Source organism: Salvelinus fontinalis, chromosome 25 (assembly GCF_029448725.1).
Source record: "Salvelinus fontinalis isolate EN_2023a chromosome 25, ASM2944872v1, whole genome shotgun sequence".
Classification (NCBI taxonomy): domain Eukaryota; kingdom Metazoa; phylum Chordata; class Actinopteri; order Salmoniformes; family Salmonidae; genus Salvelinus; species Salvelinus fontinalis.
In genome coordinates, this window is record NC_074689.1 from 5,624,723 (window position 1) to 5,638,744 (window position 14,022).

The 14,022-nt window shown below is 44.1% G+C and overlaps 1 protein-coding gene across 1 annotated transcript in view; it reads left to right on the top strand.

The window, feature by feature from the left end:
• LOC129822796 (ubiquitin-protein ligase E3C-like) overlaps positions 1–11,634 on the top strand; it is a 37,944-nt gene extending 26,310 nt beyond the window's left edge. Inside the window, exons 20-24 of the mRNA XM_055881219.1 lie at positions 3,219–3,431; positions 6,278–6,466; positions 6,619–6,685; positions 8,477–8,607; positions 10,542–11,634. Of these exons, the coding sequence (XP_055737194.1) occupies positions 3,219–3,431; positions 6,278–6,466; positions 6,619–6,685; positions 8,477–8,607; positions 10,542–10,712 (771 nt within the window). The 3' untranslated portion in view covers positions 10,713–11,634. The remainder of the gene's footprint in view (positions 1–3,218; positions 3,432–6,277; positions 6,467–6,618; positions 6,686–8,476; positions 8,608–10,541) is intronic.
• Positions 11,635–14,022: the final 2,388 nt, after the last annotated feature.

A 14,022-nucleotide genomic window follows, 5' to 3' on the forward strand; every position in this document is an offset into this window, starting at 1 on the left:
TTTGGTTTATTAACCCTACAGTATGTGCAATCTTTGATGGCTTTGTTTTTCTTTTCCCCTCCCTGATGGCACAATTTATTAGAGCCTAATGTTTTTAAATGTTCTTTAATGAATGTGCTGGCTGATTGTTTATCGAGATGCTGTGAGAGAGAGAGAGTGTGTGTGTGAGTCGGGAAGAGGGGTCATCTCATTCTCAACGGGAGAAGAATGACCTCATGACAACCGGCCCCCTCTCAATATGGCCTTCCATTAGCCAGTGATTCTTTCCTCGTTGTTTGTGGAGCGATTGCATTTGGCCGGGCGCTAAATCAGCGCCAGCCCCCCGCCGTCAGGGACATAAATAAGCGGTCAAAGCATGTGGTAATAGCATTTTGATCTGAAAGTCCTCTCCCGCTCTCTCTCTATCTCTCTCTCTCGCTCTCTCTCTCTCTCGCTCTCGCTCTCTCGCTCTCTCGCTCTCTCGCTCTCTCGCTCTCTCGCTCTCTCGCTCTCTCCAAGATGGTCCCGTCCACTCGTCAGAGCACCATAACTCCTCCTGGGCTTTGGCCCTAAATAGCACCCTATTCCCTTTTTATAGTGCACTACTTTTGACCAGTCATATGGGCCCTTGTCAAAGTAGTGCACTACATAGGGCTTTAGGGTGCCATTTGGGACTAGGCCTGGTCTCTCTCTGTATTCGTCCCGCTGTGAAATGGCCAGTCAGCTGCTAGCAGCATGCTCTGCTCCCCCCTCCCCACTCACTACAGCTAATGGCTCAGGCAATAAAGGTGGGGGAAATTATTTTGAATTTGGCTTTCAATTAACCCTACCTAAAGTTCTCTCTTTCTCCATAAATACGGGCTTGTGAGTGCTCGTTTGAGTGGTGTATTGATATTTGTTTAGTGCTGTTATTGGCGATGAACCGTTGCGGAAAGATGGAACTGTTATAGATTAGGATTGCATCACTGCTGCGCTGAGATGCGTGGTACACACGCCAAGGCCTATGGGACACAGGAGATTAATATAGTTAATGAATGGCCTCCTGGCCTGCCATTGTTGTGGAGGTAATGTATTCTCGTCAGGAGTGGGCCTGTTTGTGGTACTCACTGAAATTGTATTGGACATCACAATATGGGCTATCGCTCTTCCTAACTTGTCCTCCCAACTGACATGTCTAAAGGTTGACTCCACAAACAGAAACCACATAACATTACAGACCACATGAGTATATAATGAGAATGAAAGCATATTGAATTCTCATAGCCTTCAGTATTGTATCTCTCTAGCACCTGGAGTCTAAGGTAAGGTTGCTGGTCTCTCACTGTTCTCTCTGGCATCTAAAAGCAACCGTGCAAATCGCCTCAAGTTAACGTCAAACCAAATAACTGAGTTGATTTTAGTTGATTTGGTCATGGGGAGAAAAAAAATATATTCCTGTTGCTGAAGTTTGACTAATGTGTTTGGCTTACAGTTCCTCGTGGCCCATAGACTGATTTCAGAGTGAGGAACCATCCAAGTTGTAAAATACTGAACTTCCCCTTTAAGATGCTGTGCCGGCTGGTCGCTGTTTTCGGAGCCCCTCTTCTTCCCGACTCTTTTGTTGGGCTATTAAAGAGAGAGGTCTCCTGTTGCCAGTCTCACAGCTCCACATCACTGTCCAGCCAGGCTCCCCGTAACCTTCAGTAGGACGTGTGGATCAGACTGCCCCCCTGCTCTCCACGCCTCACCCATTACTCACCCCATCCATCCACCTGGAACACCCACCCTGCCCCTTCATGATAGTGCACTGCACCCAAAAGCCCTGTATTGTTAGCCCTGACCTGCCCTCCAAACTCTCTCAGGGTGGCTGAAGTTGTGTGTGTTTGTTTGCACCCCTCCCTCCTCATCCCTCCCTCCCTCACCCTCCTCCGTCCTCCCTAGTGCCTTTCCTCATTGATCTACCCGGTCGGACTAAAAGTTCCCCTTCAGAGGTGTCCAGGTTGCACCCCTGATTGATAGTGATGCGTTTGAAAGGCATTATATTTTGATTGATTCTTAATGTTGTAAATTAAGGGATTTATTTGGCAGCTAACAGAAGGCAACCTGCAATGTTGTCGGGCGTTTATTCTCCCTGATGGCGCCGCGATCTGTTTTAATTGCGTTGCCACTGCACTCACTTATATTAAAAGGGGACGGTCCATAATTAATCAGTTTTATCCCGAGTCATTTTGGCACAATTTCTGGCAATAAACACCCATAAATAAAGCGACCGAAAAAAATATATATATATATGCCACATGTTTTTACTCTTCCCCCATACAGGTCTACTTATTGCCACCTCTTCCCGGCACTGTGTTGTTATTGATAGGTTTCAAGAGGGCACGCGGCGCATATGGTCAGGGAATTCGTAGAGACTCCCCGAGAAATGCTGAGTGGATTAATTTGCATAAACAATAGACTGTGTTTGAAGTTGCCCAATTAACCTGTGTTTAGAAAATAGCCAGGGATTTATGCCTGCCTATGTGTTTTAAGATGCATGCATTATGGAAATGGTGTAGATTTATAATCCATTTAGCTGATGTGGTCAGGATTTTTTTAGTGCAATCATTTATAAGGACCTGTATATTTAATGCTTGGAACGGGCTCTTTTCTTTAGGACAATTCCAGTACATTAGCTCCCCGTTTTATGAGTCACCTGCTTGGCCATGGTTCTTACTGGCAGCCCAGGTCAAGGATAGAATTTACATTTGTAAAGTTTGAGGCGGGCAGATTTGAAAGCCAGTATGTTTTAGACAGATTATGTTCTTGTGTTGCGCTCTTGCGCCGATGTGAACTGATGTACTACGTTATCGCTTTCACATCCGGTGTTCTGGTCACTCTCTTAATAATGCGTTTCGTACTGGTTTTTAATTGAAAACAGCAAAGGTAGCTCTCATCTTTACCCATTGTTGTTATTGATTCTTCTCTTCACTGTTCTGTCACTGGTTATGTTAGTCTGATTTGTATGACTTTATCATGACCTCATTTTTATCATAAGAAATAATATATGCCATTTAGCAGACGCTTTTATCCAAAGCCACTTACAATCATCCGCGCATATATTTGTGTACGGGTGGCCACAGCCGGAATTGAACCAATGATCCTGGTGTTGGAAGCACCATGCTCTACCAACTGAGCCACACAGGATTACATCATGTTATCATGACCTTGTGACCTGAGTTAATCTATGACCCTGACCTTTGTTTCCTGTCTCCCTATAGGCCCTGTATGAGAACATGCTGGTGGAGCTGCCGTTTGCCAGTTTCTTCCTGTCGAAGCTGCTGGGAACCAGTGCAGATGTGGACATCCACCACCTGGCCTCGCTGGACCCCGAGATGTACCGCAACCTGCTCTTCCTCAAGAGCTACGAGGACGACGTGGAGGACCTGGGACTCAACTTCACCATCGTCAACAACGACCTGGGAGAGGCACAGGTGTGTGGGTGTGTGTTTTGGGTGGGTGTGTGGGTATCCGTGTGTGTTTTGTGGGGGGGGTAAATAATTCACACACTACCACTCTCAGTATTATTCTCTCTCTATCATCTTTGATTGCCAGTGCCTCTTCCTCATTCGTGCCTGTTTCTGTGACCTTGTCATTCTGTCCTTCTCTTCATTCCCTTTGTCCTGTTCTCTCCTTCATGTCGGTCTCTAGCTGCCACCCTCCCCGCTCCCTCACTCTCTCTATACGCTCTCCCTGTGAGGTGTTAATAATTAATTTCCCTCACATTGTCTGTATTTTGCGCTGAGAGAGATAAAGCACGTCGCCCGCTCTCGCCCTGACTGCTGCCGTGCAGCGGCGAATAGAAGGCTCTATGTTGACCGTTCCACCAAACGGGCCTTCGAGCAATTATCTCGGAACACGCCTGAGAGGAACGACTTTCGCCACTTTAGCACGTTCACCACGTCTGAGCCTGGCTGATTTGACAGAGAGGGCCTATTCAGTGCCCTCTGGTCCCCCTCACCAGTCTCCCCGGGCTGGGTTAAGCACTCTACCCACTCCGCCTGTTTGCTCAGGGCCTTAGCTTTTCTTATTAGCTCCTCTTTAAACAGGCTTGAACAGTGTCGTTAGAATGTAGCCCGCGTTTGCAAATAGGGCATTGCAAATACAATACCGAAAACAATTTGCGGGAGATTAGGCACACACTCGGAGGCAGACTGGCCTATATATGCCCTCGGGAGATAGTCAAAGCAAGCAAACAAGATAAAGACAGTAATTCGCATGCAATAAGGTGTGGAGTCAATATGACCTGGAATCGCGTAACGTTACGGATTCTGAATGACCTGTTTGTTGAAAACATAGTCGATTCGATAATTTTCTGTATTACCTTTTGACTGAAATGTTGTTAAATTAAAGGTAATATAGATACCTTCTACAGAAGGGGTTTATTACTGGGAAGTATCTAACAACGGTGTACAATACGAGCAAGCTGCCTATAGCCGACTAAAGTACCCTTTTGTGGTGCTTAATTTTCTCTTTAAAACTTCTTATGGATCAAATCCCGTTAGCGGGATCGATTTGACAACATCCTGTGAAATGGCAGAGCGCCAAATTCAAATTAAATTATTAGAATTATTTAACTTTCATACAATCACAAGTGCAATACACCAAAATGAAGCTTAACTTCTTGTTAAGCCAGCCAGAGTGTCAGATTTCAAAAAGGCTTTACGGCGAAAGCAAACCATGCTATTATCTGAGGACAGCACCCCATCAAACAAACACATGACAATCATATTTCAACCGCCAGGCGCGACACAAAACTCAGAAATAACGATATAATTCATGCCTTACCTTTGAAGATCTTCTTCTATGGGCACTCCAATATGTCCCATAAACATCACAAATGGTATTTTTGTTCGATTAATTCTGTCGTTATATCCCCAAAATGTCCATTTATTTGGCATGTTTGATTCAGAAAAACACCGGTTCCAAATCGCCCAACATGACTACAAATTATCTAATAAATTGTAATCTTGGTTCAAACAACTTTCCTAATCCAACTTTAGGTATTTTCAAATGTAAATAATCGATACAATTTAAGACGGGATAAACTGTGTTCAATAGAGGATAAAGTGAAAGTGGAGCGAGCGCTAGGTCGTGCGCCTCAAACTAAAGAGTCCACTTGGCTATACTCCCAGAAAGGAAAGGGCTACTTCTTCACTACTCAAAGGAAAAACATCAACCAATTTCTAAAGACTGTTGACATCTAGTGGAAGCAATAGGAACTGCAAGCATATTTCTATTAAAATGGGCTTGCCATAGAAAACTAATGGAAAAGATATTGACCTAAAAAAAAAAATCCCTGGATGGATTGTGCTCGGGGTTTTGCCTGCCAAATCAGTTCTGTTATACTCACAGACATTATTCAAACAGTTTTAGAAACTTCAGAGTGTTTTCTATCCAAATCGACTGATAATATGCATATCCTAGCTTCTGGGCCTGAGTAGCAGGCAGTTTACTTTGGGCACGCTTTTCATCCGGATGTGAAAATACCGCCCCCTAGCCTAGAGAGGTTAACCCACTTTGTAGAGCAAACATTTTGCAGGGGGACATGCCCCCGCACCCCTTTAGCTGTCAAGTATCCACATGATTGAAAATAGTTACGATTTTTAGGAACACAATGATTTTAGTATCATAAGTATCATAAACTCCTAAATTATCTGGATTATTTCACTGTGATTATTTGGTATGTGTCTTAACTCATCCAAAACCATTCAATCGTTATACAAACTACTCCAGGAAGGGGAGAGATCAGGATTTGTGACCCAAAGCTCAACAAACTAGAGCTGATGAAACAGGTTGGTGGAAGAATCTTGGACCAAACTTTTAATGGACCAGCAGCTGTTCATGGACCATACCAAAGCCAGGAACAGAGAACTGGTCCTTATCCCTAGCGCACTGTCCCATCTTAGGCCTGCCAAACCGAACCATGGGTCCCTTAGCCTGATCAGCGAATTCTCCCCTTGCTCCACTGGTACCCTCAAACAAGCTGTTTGGGCCTAAACACTCTAAAGTGCTAGTCTTGTGTTCAGCATTGTTGAGAGTATGCCTCCAATGACACAATGATACTACATGCTCCACTACCAAATTTCTACTTTGCATTTTGCATGACACTTGATTGACACTTTACCTGTGAACACACGCCTTGACTCTGTTTTCAAATTGAGAAAGGAATACCCTCAGTAAAATATTCTTCGGGGTGACATGTTCCCTCTCTCTCCTGGTTGCCTTCTACGTGGCTATGTGATTAATGCCTGTATGTCTGACGGGTTCTTTCTTCCAGGTGGTTGAGCTGAAGCCGGGAGGGAAGGACATCCCTGTGTCCACGGCCAACAGGATAGCATACATCCATTTAGTGGCTGATTACCGACTCAACAAACAGATCAGGCCCCACTGCCTGGCCTTCAGACAGGGCCTGGCCAACGTGGTAAACCTGGAGTGGCTGCGCATGTTTGACCAGCAGGAGATCCAGGTAACTTGGATTTTCACTAGGTTGGCAAAATTCTGGCAACTTTCCCAGGATTACTGGAAATTGCCTGAATTTTGCAACTCTATTCACATTACTTGCACACATAAAGATACATTTCTAATTATTCTTCATCAATCTTTGCTTTCCCACTACAGGTTTTGATATCTGGAGCTCATGTGCCCATTTGCCTTGACGACCTGAAGACGTTTACAAACTACTCAGGTATGATCGCATTATGAATGGTTTATAAAACTTTATTGCAAGAAACCAAAACTACTTAGGCTCAGTCATAATGGTGAAAATGATATCGAAGTGATACTCAGTTACTAGTAGTAGGAGTAACTGCTTTTGTCATTTAATGTGTTGACCACCCCTCATCACTGTCAAACGCTCCCTAAAACACTTCAGCGAGCAGGCCTTTCTAATCGACCTGGCCCAGGTATCCTGGAAGGATATTGACCTCTTTCCGTCAGTAGAGGACCTCTGGCAGTCTCTATGGGGGTGCCACAGGGTTCAATTCTCGGGCCGACTCTCTTCTCTGTATACATCAATGATGTCGCTCTTGCTGCTGGTGATTCTCTGATCCACCTCTACGCAGACAACACCATTCTGTATACTTCTGGCCCTTCTTTGGACACTGTGTTAACAAACCTCCAGACGAGCTTCAATGCCATACAACTCTCCTTCCGTGGCCTCCAACTGCTCTTAAATACAAGTAAAACTAAATGCATGCTCTTCAACCGATCGCTGCCCGCACCTGCCCGTCCGTCCAGCATCACTACTCTGGATGGTTCTGACTTAGAATATGTGGACAACTACAAATACCTAGGTGTCTGGTTAGACTGTAAACTCTCCTTCCAGACTCACATTAAGCATCTCCAATCCAAAATTAAATCTAGAATCGGCTTCCTATTTTGCAACAAAGCATCCTTCACTCATGCTGCCAAACATACCCTCGTAAAACTGATTATCCTGACGATCCTTGACTTCGGCGATGTCATTCACAAAATAGCCTCCAACACTCTACTCAGCAAATTGGATGCAGTCTATCACAGTGCCATCTGTTTTGTCACCAATGCCCCATATACTACCCACCACTGCGACCTGTATCCTCTCGTTGGCTGGCCCTCGCTTCATATTCGTCGTCAAACCCACTGGCTCCAGGCCATCTATAAGTGTTTGCTAGGTAAAGCCTAGCCTTATCTCAGCTTACTGGTCACCATAGCAGCACCCACCCGTAGCACGCGCTCCAGCAGGTATATTTCACTGGTCACCACCAAAGCCAATTCCCCCTTTGGCCGCCTTTCCTTCCAGTTCTCTGCTGCCAATGACTGGAACGAACTGCAAAAATCACTGAAGCTGGAGACTCATATCTCCCTCACTAACTTTAAGCACCAGCTGTCAGAACCAGCTCACAGATCACTGCACTTGTACATAACCCATCTGTAAATATCCCACCCAACTACCTCTTCCCCATATTGTTATTTATTTATTAGCTCCTTTGCACCCCAGTATCTCTACTTGGACATTCATCTTCTGCACATCTATCACTCCAGTGTTTTTAATTGTAATTATTTCGCCACTATGGCCTATTTATTGCCTTACCTCCCTTATTCTACCTCATTTGCACACACTGTATATAGACTTTCCATTATATTATTGACTGTATGTTTGTTTATTCCATGTGTAACTCTGTGTTGTTTGTGTCGCACTGCTTTGCTTTATCTTGGCCAGGTCGCAATTGTAAATGAGAACTTGTTCTCAACTGGCCTACCTGGTTAAATAAAGGTGAAATAAAAAAAACAGGAGGATTTCCATCGAGTTAACTGTCACGCTTTCCTGTCAACTTCATGGGCCAGGTGGCCTAGTCATGGGATACGGTTGTTCTCTAAAGAACAATGTGTGGTGGTCGAGATGGTATGACTGGCATGACAACTACTTCTGTCTGCCAGTGGATTCATTTACTGTTTAAAAAAAAAAATATTGTCCTTTCTCTGTCCCTCTCTTCTCCAGGTGGTTACACTGCCACCCACCCTGTCATTACCATCTTCTGGGAGGTGGTAGAGAGCTTCACCGATGAAGAGAAACGCAAGCTGCTCAAGTTTGTCACCAGTTGCTCGCGGCCTCCTCTCCTGGGCTTCAAGGTGAGGGTTGACCAAAAGTTCACCATGACAGTTTGTTCCTGCGCCCGTTTCATTTTCTACCCTCCGTCTGGTGTTGTTGATTGTAGCCCGGTGCTATCCGGGGTTTAACCAAACACTCTGGGTACCAAATGGCACCCTATTCCCTATCTAATGCACACATTGACCAAAAGTTGTGCACTATATAGGGAGCCGTTTGGGACGCAGCCCCCCAGACAAAGGCCAGCACTCTGGAGTGTTCACTGTTCTAATGGGCATGTAATGAAAATACCTGTCCTGATGACACCCTCCGATGAACATTTTCAAATTGGGCTTAGTGATAAGACTCCTAAGGCTCCCTCGTTCATGCTTATCTTATCCTGCACTGTGGTTTACAGCCCTTCTCTGGATTATTGGCACGGTTGGCTTGTGAGTAGTAGTGAAGTTAGTTTCACATTATTAATAATGATTTCCTCTTTCTTTAGTTGGGCACAGGGTATAACCCCAGAATGAATATACTAGTTTTTAATAGCCCGACCCCAAAAACTAGCACCAAAACATTGCTGTAACATCATCGAAAACTGTTTGTTTCCAAAATGACTTCAGCCAAGAGCTGAAACCTGTGCTGAAATGGTGGAATTGCGTTTATCGGAATTACCATTATCGTGTCATCAGTTTCACTTTCCTAATGACTTGATTTATAGGAACACTAAAACGGTTGGAAATAGAAAAGAGAGCAACGCTGAAATCCATTAGGACTTTTATATACACACCGTACTTAGGATAACCAGCTGTAAGTGTCATATGATTGGTTTTATTACGGTTTGTTGCCGTCTTTAGTTAAGAATACTTAAGTACTCCCACAGTGGGGAGAGAGAAGATGGTACGGGTGGGAACACTCCTAAAAATCTCCCTTGGTGGCTTAGGAAGGAGGGCTGGAGAGCTCCCCCCTGTTTAATGAATTTGACATTGGGGAGTGTGTGGATGTGATGTCCTTGCCCTTCCCGGTCTCCTCCTGATCTCCTCTCTGGGCCCGGAGAGGGGGCGATGATGGTGATTGGTAGGGTGGGGGGCGGGGAGCGGCCCCTGACCCTAACCCTGGGCCCGTGCCAGCCCAGCCTTAATTAGCTGCCGTAAACGTCCCGAAGATTCATTAGCGGAGAAATAGCTCTTTCACGAGAAGCCATTTAAAAAGATGATGGATAGCCTCTTTTTCCAGAATGATCGCTTCCATAATGACACTTTCTCAATAAGCAACGATAGTTTAATACGATAATTGTCCGAAAAATGCCGTCGTTACCGCCGAGCCCCCCAGGAACCATTTAACTAGGCTGGTATAGGCGCTGAACCCCACGCCACGCTCCTAATCTTTAAATAGCTATAGAGCGGCTGGACGTTAGAAACAGAAAGGATGATTCCTGTGGATTCTGATGGAAACCGTCAATGGGTGCGCTCCAAATGGCACCTATTCCCTATATAGTGCACTACTTTTGACCAGGGACCATAGGAAAACCCATAGGGTTCTGGTCAAAAGTAGTGTACTATATAGAGAATAGGGTGCCATTTGGGATGCGGCCAGTGTCTTGGCCTTGATGATGTGAGTGGAGATGGCCTGGCCTCTTCACCAGAAAGTGTCATTTTATAAAGTGCCAGACTGAAAACATGAAATTACCATTTGCTACTCTTGCTCAGCATCCAAGTGTCACACTCGGTCTCCTTCAAACATAATAGCCTATTTTAATTGTATATCCACGCTTTTTTCACGGCTTATCACATTTATATCCTGACGTCGCTTGTAATTAATTATTTTGTCCAGGAAAAAAAACTGTTGTATCACTAGTGTTATGCCAAATGCGTGGTACATCAGTTGTATGAATTGAATGTATAAAGGGCCTCCGTGGCCCTCTGAACCTCTAGTTTGACACAGTTCTCCCTCCCCATCTCACCCAAATTTCCAGGAACTGTACCCAGCTTTCTGCATCCATAACGGAGGGAATGACCTAGAGCGCCTGCCCACAGCTTCCACCTGCATGAACCTGCTTAAGCTGCCCGAGTTCTGCGACCAGCACCTGATGAGGAACAAGCTTCTGTATGCCATTGAGTCCTCCGCAGGCTTCGAGCTCAGCTGAGGGGGGACATCTGTGTCTTACTCCCTGCAACCACTGATTCAATTGACATGGACGGGCCAGAGAAGACTTCCTGTTGAGAGCGAGAGAACGAACATGATGAACTGATATCTCTCTTTGACTGTGTGTAGAACAGAAATGGGGATGAAGGGATTGTCACCCAAGAGTGGGACGAGGGAAGAATGGAGGGGGGGGGGGGGGGGGGGGGGCGCCGCAGAATGTTTTGGTTTTAAAGTAACTTACATGTGTATTCAAAATCCCCAAAAGAGCAGCAACAATAGAATCTCGAGGCTGTTTTTTTAAGACTTTGCGCAAAAGAAACAGACAAGATCTACTGTGAGTGTGTCCATGACCCTTTCAGCAGAGTGCATTATGAAATAAATGACAATAACAATCGTGTTCACCAAAGATCGAACAGTGCTGTCTGAGGAGGAGAGAGGAACCGGCAATAAAAGGACAGAAATGGGGTGACACACAGGACTGCAGCACTCCTTACACTTCTGTCTCAAGGGCTTTGAGAGGGCCAGCTTGTCTGTTAGGGGCCTGTCCCTAATGGCATCCTATGGCCCTGGCCAAAAGTAGTGAACTATAAAGGGACTTGGGTGCCATTTAGGACACGTTTTCTACTAGAGGTAATATAAACTCACTTAGTTTTGTGATTACTGTAATTATTATTATTAATAGTAATTTCATAACATAAAAATGCAAATGCTTTGGGCAGACTACTGTGTTGTTTTTCAAGGCAAAGAGACGAGTATTGCTAAGAGAGTGGACTATTGATTATGGAATATTTGTGAATATGTATATGTGTTTACACCACTCTTGTACGATTCCTTTAATCAGTATTTGTACAGGTTGCTTTTCTTGTGTTTTGAATGAAGGCCTCGTGTTCTCACACACATTAAAGTGAACCATCTATTCTACAGTATGTGCCCTGGCTGCAGTGATTATCCACCTATGGAGCAACAGCTGTGGGTTGCGTCCCAAGTGGCACCCTATCCCCTAATTAGTGAATAAGGTGTCATTTGGGATGGACACTGTCAAGTTGATAAAGCTAGTGAAACCTGACAGTCACCAGACTGGAAAAATTTGTCTCTGAATATGATTAAATATGTTTTTTTTTTGCATTGAAGTCTATTTTTTGTTGCCAGGTTATTTACAGTGAAGAACCTGGACATAAAACAAGCTGCTTTGTGGGTAATTTACAGTGAAGGACCTGGACATAAAACAAGGTGCTTTGTGGGGAAATCTCCAGTATTTTATTGCCCTCTGACATACAGTATAATGAAATAAACATCCAGTTAAGAAACACAGAGCGGAAACTATTCTAAGATTATGGGCCTTAGTCATAAATCTGCCTGAGTCCTGATGCAGTTGGGTTGATGGGATTTTTTTTTTTATCCCTCTGGACCATTTCCATCCATTCCTCCTCTCTATCTTGTGTCCCAAATGGCACCCTATTACCTATATAGTGCTCTACTTTTGACCTATAGAGCTCTGGTAGTAGTGGCATTTGGGATGCACCCCTGGAATAGCCAACCAATGCCTCTTTCCGAACTGAAATCCCATGCATCCAACAGGCCAGGGGGGAACTCAAAGCAGTTTGGGTCTTAAAAAGATGACTTCTCAAACAGGAATGAGGGATTCATATGAATTACAGAGATATTTATTTAGGGAATTGGCCTATCTGGATAGAGCCAAATTGAAACGTTTCTTACAGAACTGTGAAAAGAATATGCATAACCATGGTAACAATTGAAAGGAAACAGTTTGGATATCATGGGGAAATGATTAGCCTAAAGGTGAGTAGGCCTACACAACGGTTCACGTGACAAGACAATCCAAACATTACGCACTTGATTTGATTTTTACATTTACTCTACTTTTCGCCGGAAATACACAGGATACATTAAATAACAACACTATTCCTGGAAAATGTTGGTGTAGGTGCAACATAAAACACAAGGGTTTAAGTGAGGACTAAATGGTGTCTCCGAAATGTGCACAGTTCCTAACCTAAGCAATTTCAATGCACTTTTATGAATCAAAGAAGTCTCCAACTATAAGGTACTTTTCTTTACTAGCTGTGCCTTGAGGAACTAGAGCAAGCACACTTGTAGGCTAGTTGTTTCATTTGAAACATAACCCTGCATTCCCGCCATCACACAATTAGTGTTTAGGTCCATTGTTAATCGCAATTTGGATCAGGTGGGCATGATTTGAAATCTTGTTCTATTGCCAACATTGACTAGCTAAATTATAAAATACGATTTACAGCGTTAGACTTTCACACGGCAATTCAGAGAAACGGATCGTAATTGTGGTGCGCATAGAAAAGAGTTAGGAGTGCATTCAGGTGCGTGTGGTCCACCGAATTGTCTTTACAATAAACAAAGTCTCATTCTGTCCAGAACAACCCAGGGTATGACGCCATGTCATGTTGTAACTACATCAAACATGATGATCATAAACGTTGACACTGTATATGACATGAGCTTCATGATTTGGAAATGTTGCTGTAAATAATGTGTTCTCAGTCAATTTACCTGTTAAATAAGGGTAAAAAAAAAAGATTTGGAAATGTTAAGTGCACATTTGGCTGACATCAAAGCGGTAGTCTATTATTGATTCATCAACGTCTCATCTTTCAAAATACATGGAGTAATTTAAAATGTACAGCATTTTCCTCCGTCGGGCAAAACTAAAATGTGCTAAAGTCAGAGAATCGTTGCTGAATGATGACATTGATATTCATCTAGGGGGATATACGCTGCACCGGCTAGATAGAACAACACACTCCGGTAAAACGAGGGGGAGCGGTCTGTGCATATTTGTAAACAACAGCTGGTGCACGAAATCTAAAGAAGTCTCTAGATTTTGCTCACCTGAAGTAGAGTATCTTAATGATAAACTGCAGACCACACTATTTGCTAAGAGAGTTTTCATCTATACTTTTTGTGGCTGTTTATTTACCACCACAGACGTAAGCTGGCACTAAGACCGCACTCAGTCAGCTGTATAAGGAAATAAGCAATTCGGAAACCGCTCAACCAGAGGCGGGGCTCCTAGTGGCCGGAGACTTTAATGCAGGGAAACTTAAATCAGTTCTACCTCATTTCTATCAACATGTGAAACGTGCAACCAGAGGGATACAAATTCAAGATCACCTGTACTCCACATACAGAGACGTGTACAAAGCTCTCCCTCGCCCTCCATTTGGTAACTCTGACCACAATTCTATCCTCCTGATTCCTGGTTACAATCAAGAATTAAAGCAGGAAGCACTAGTGACTCGGTCAGATGAAGCAGATGC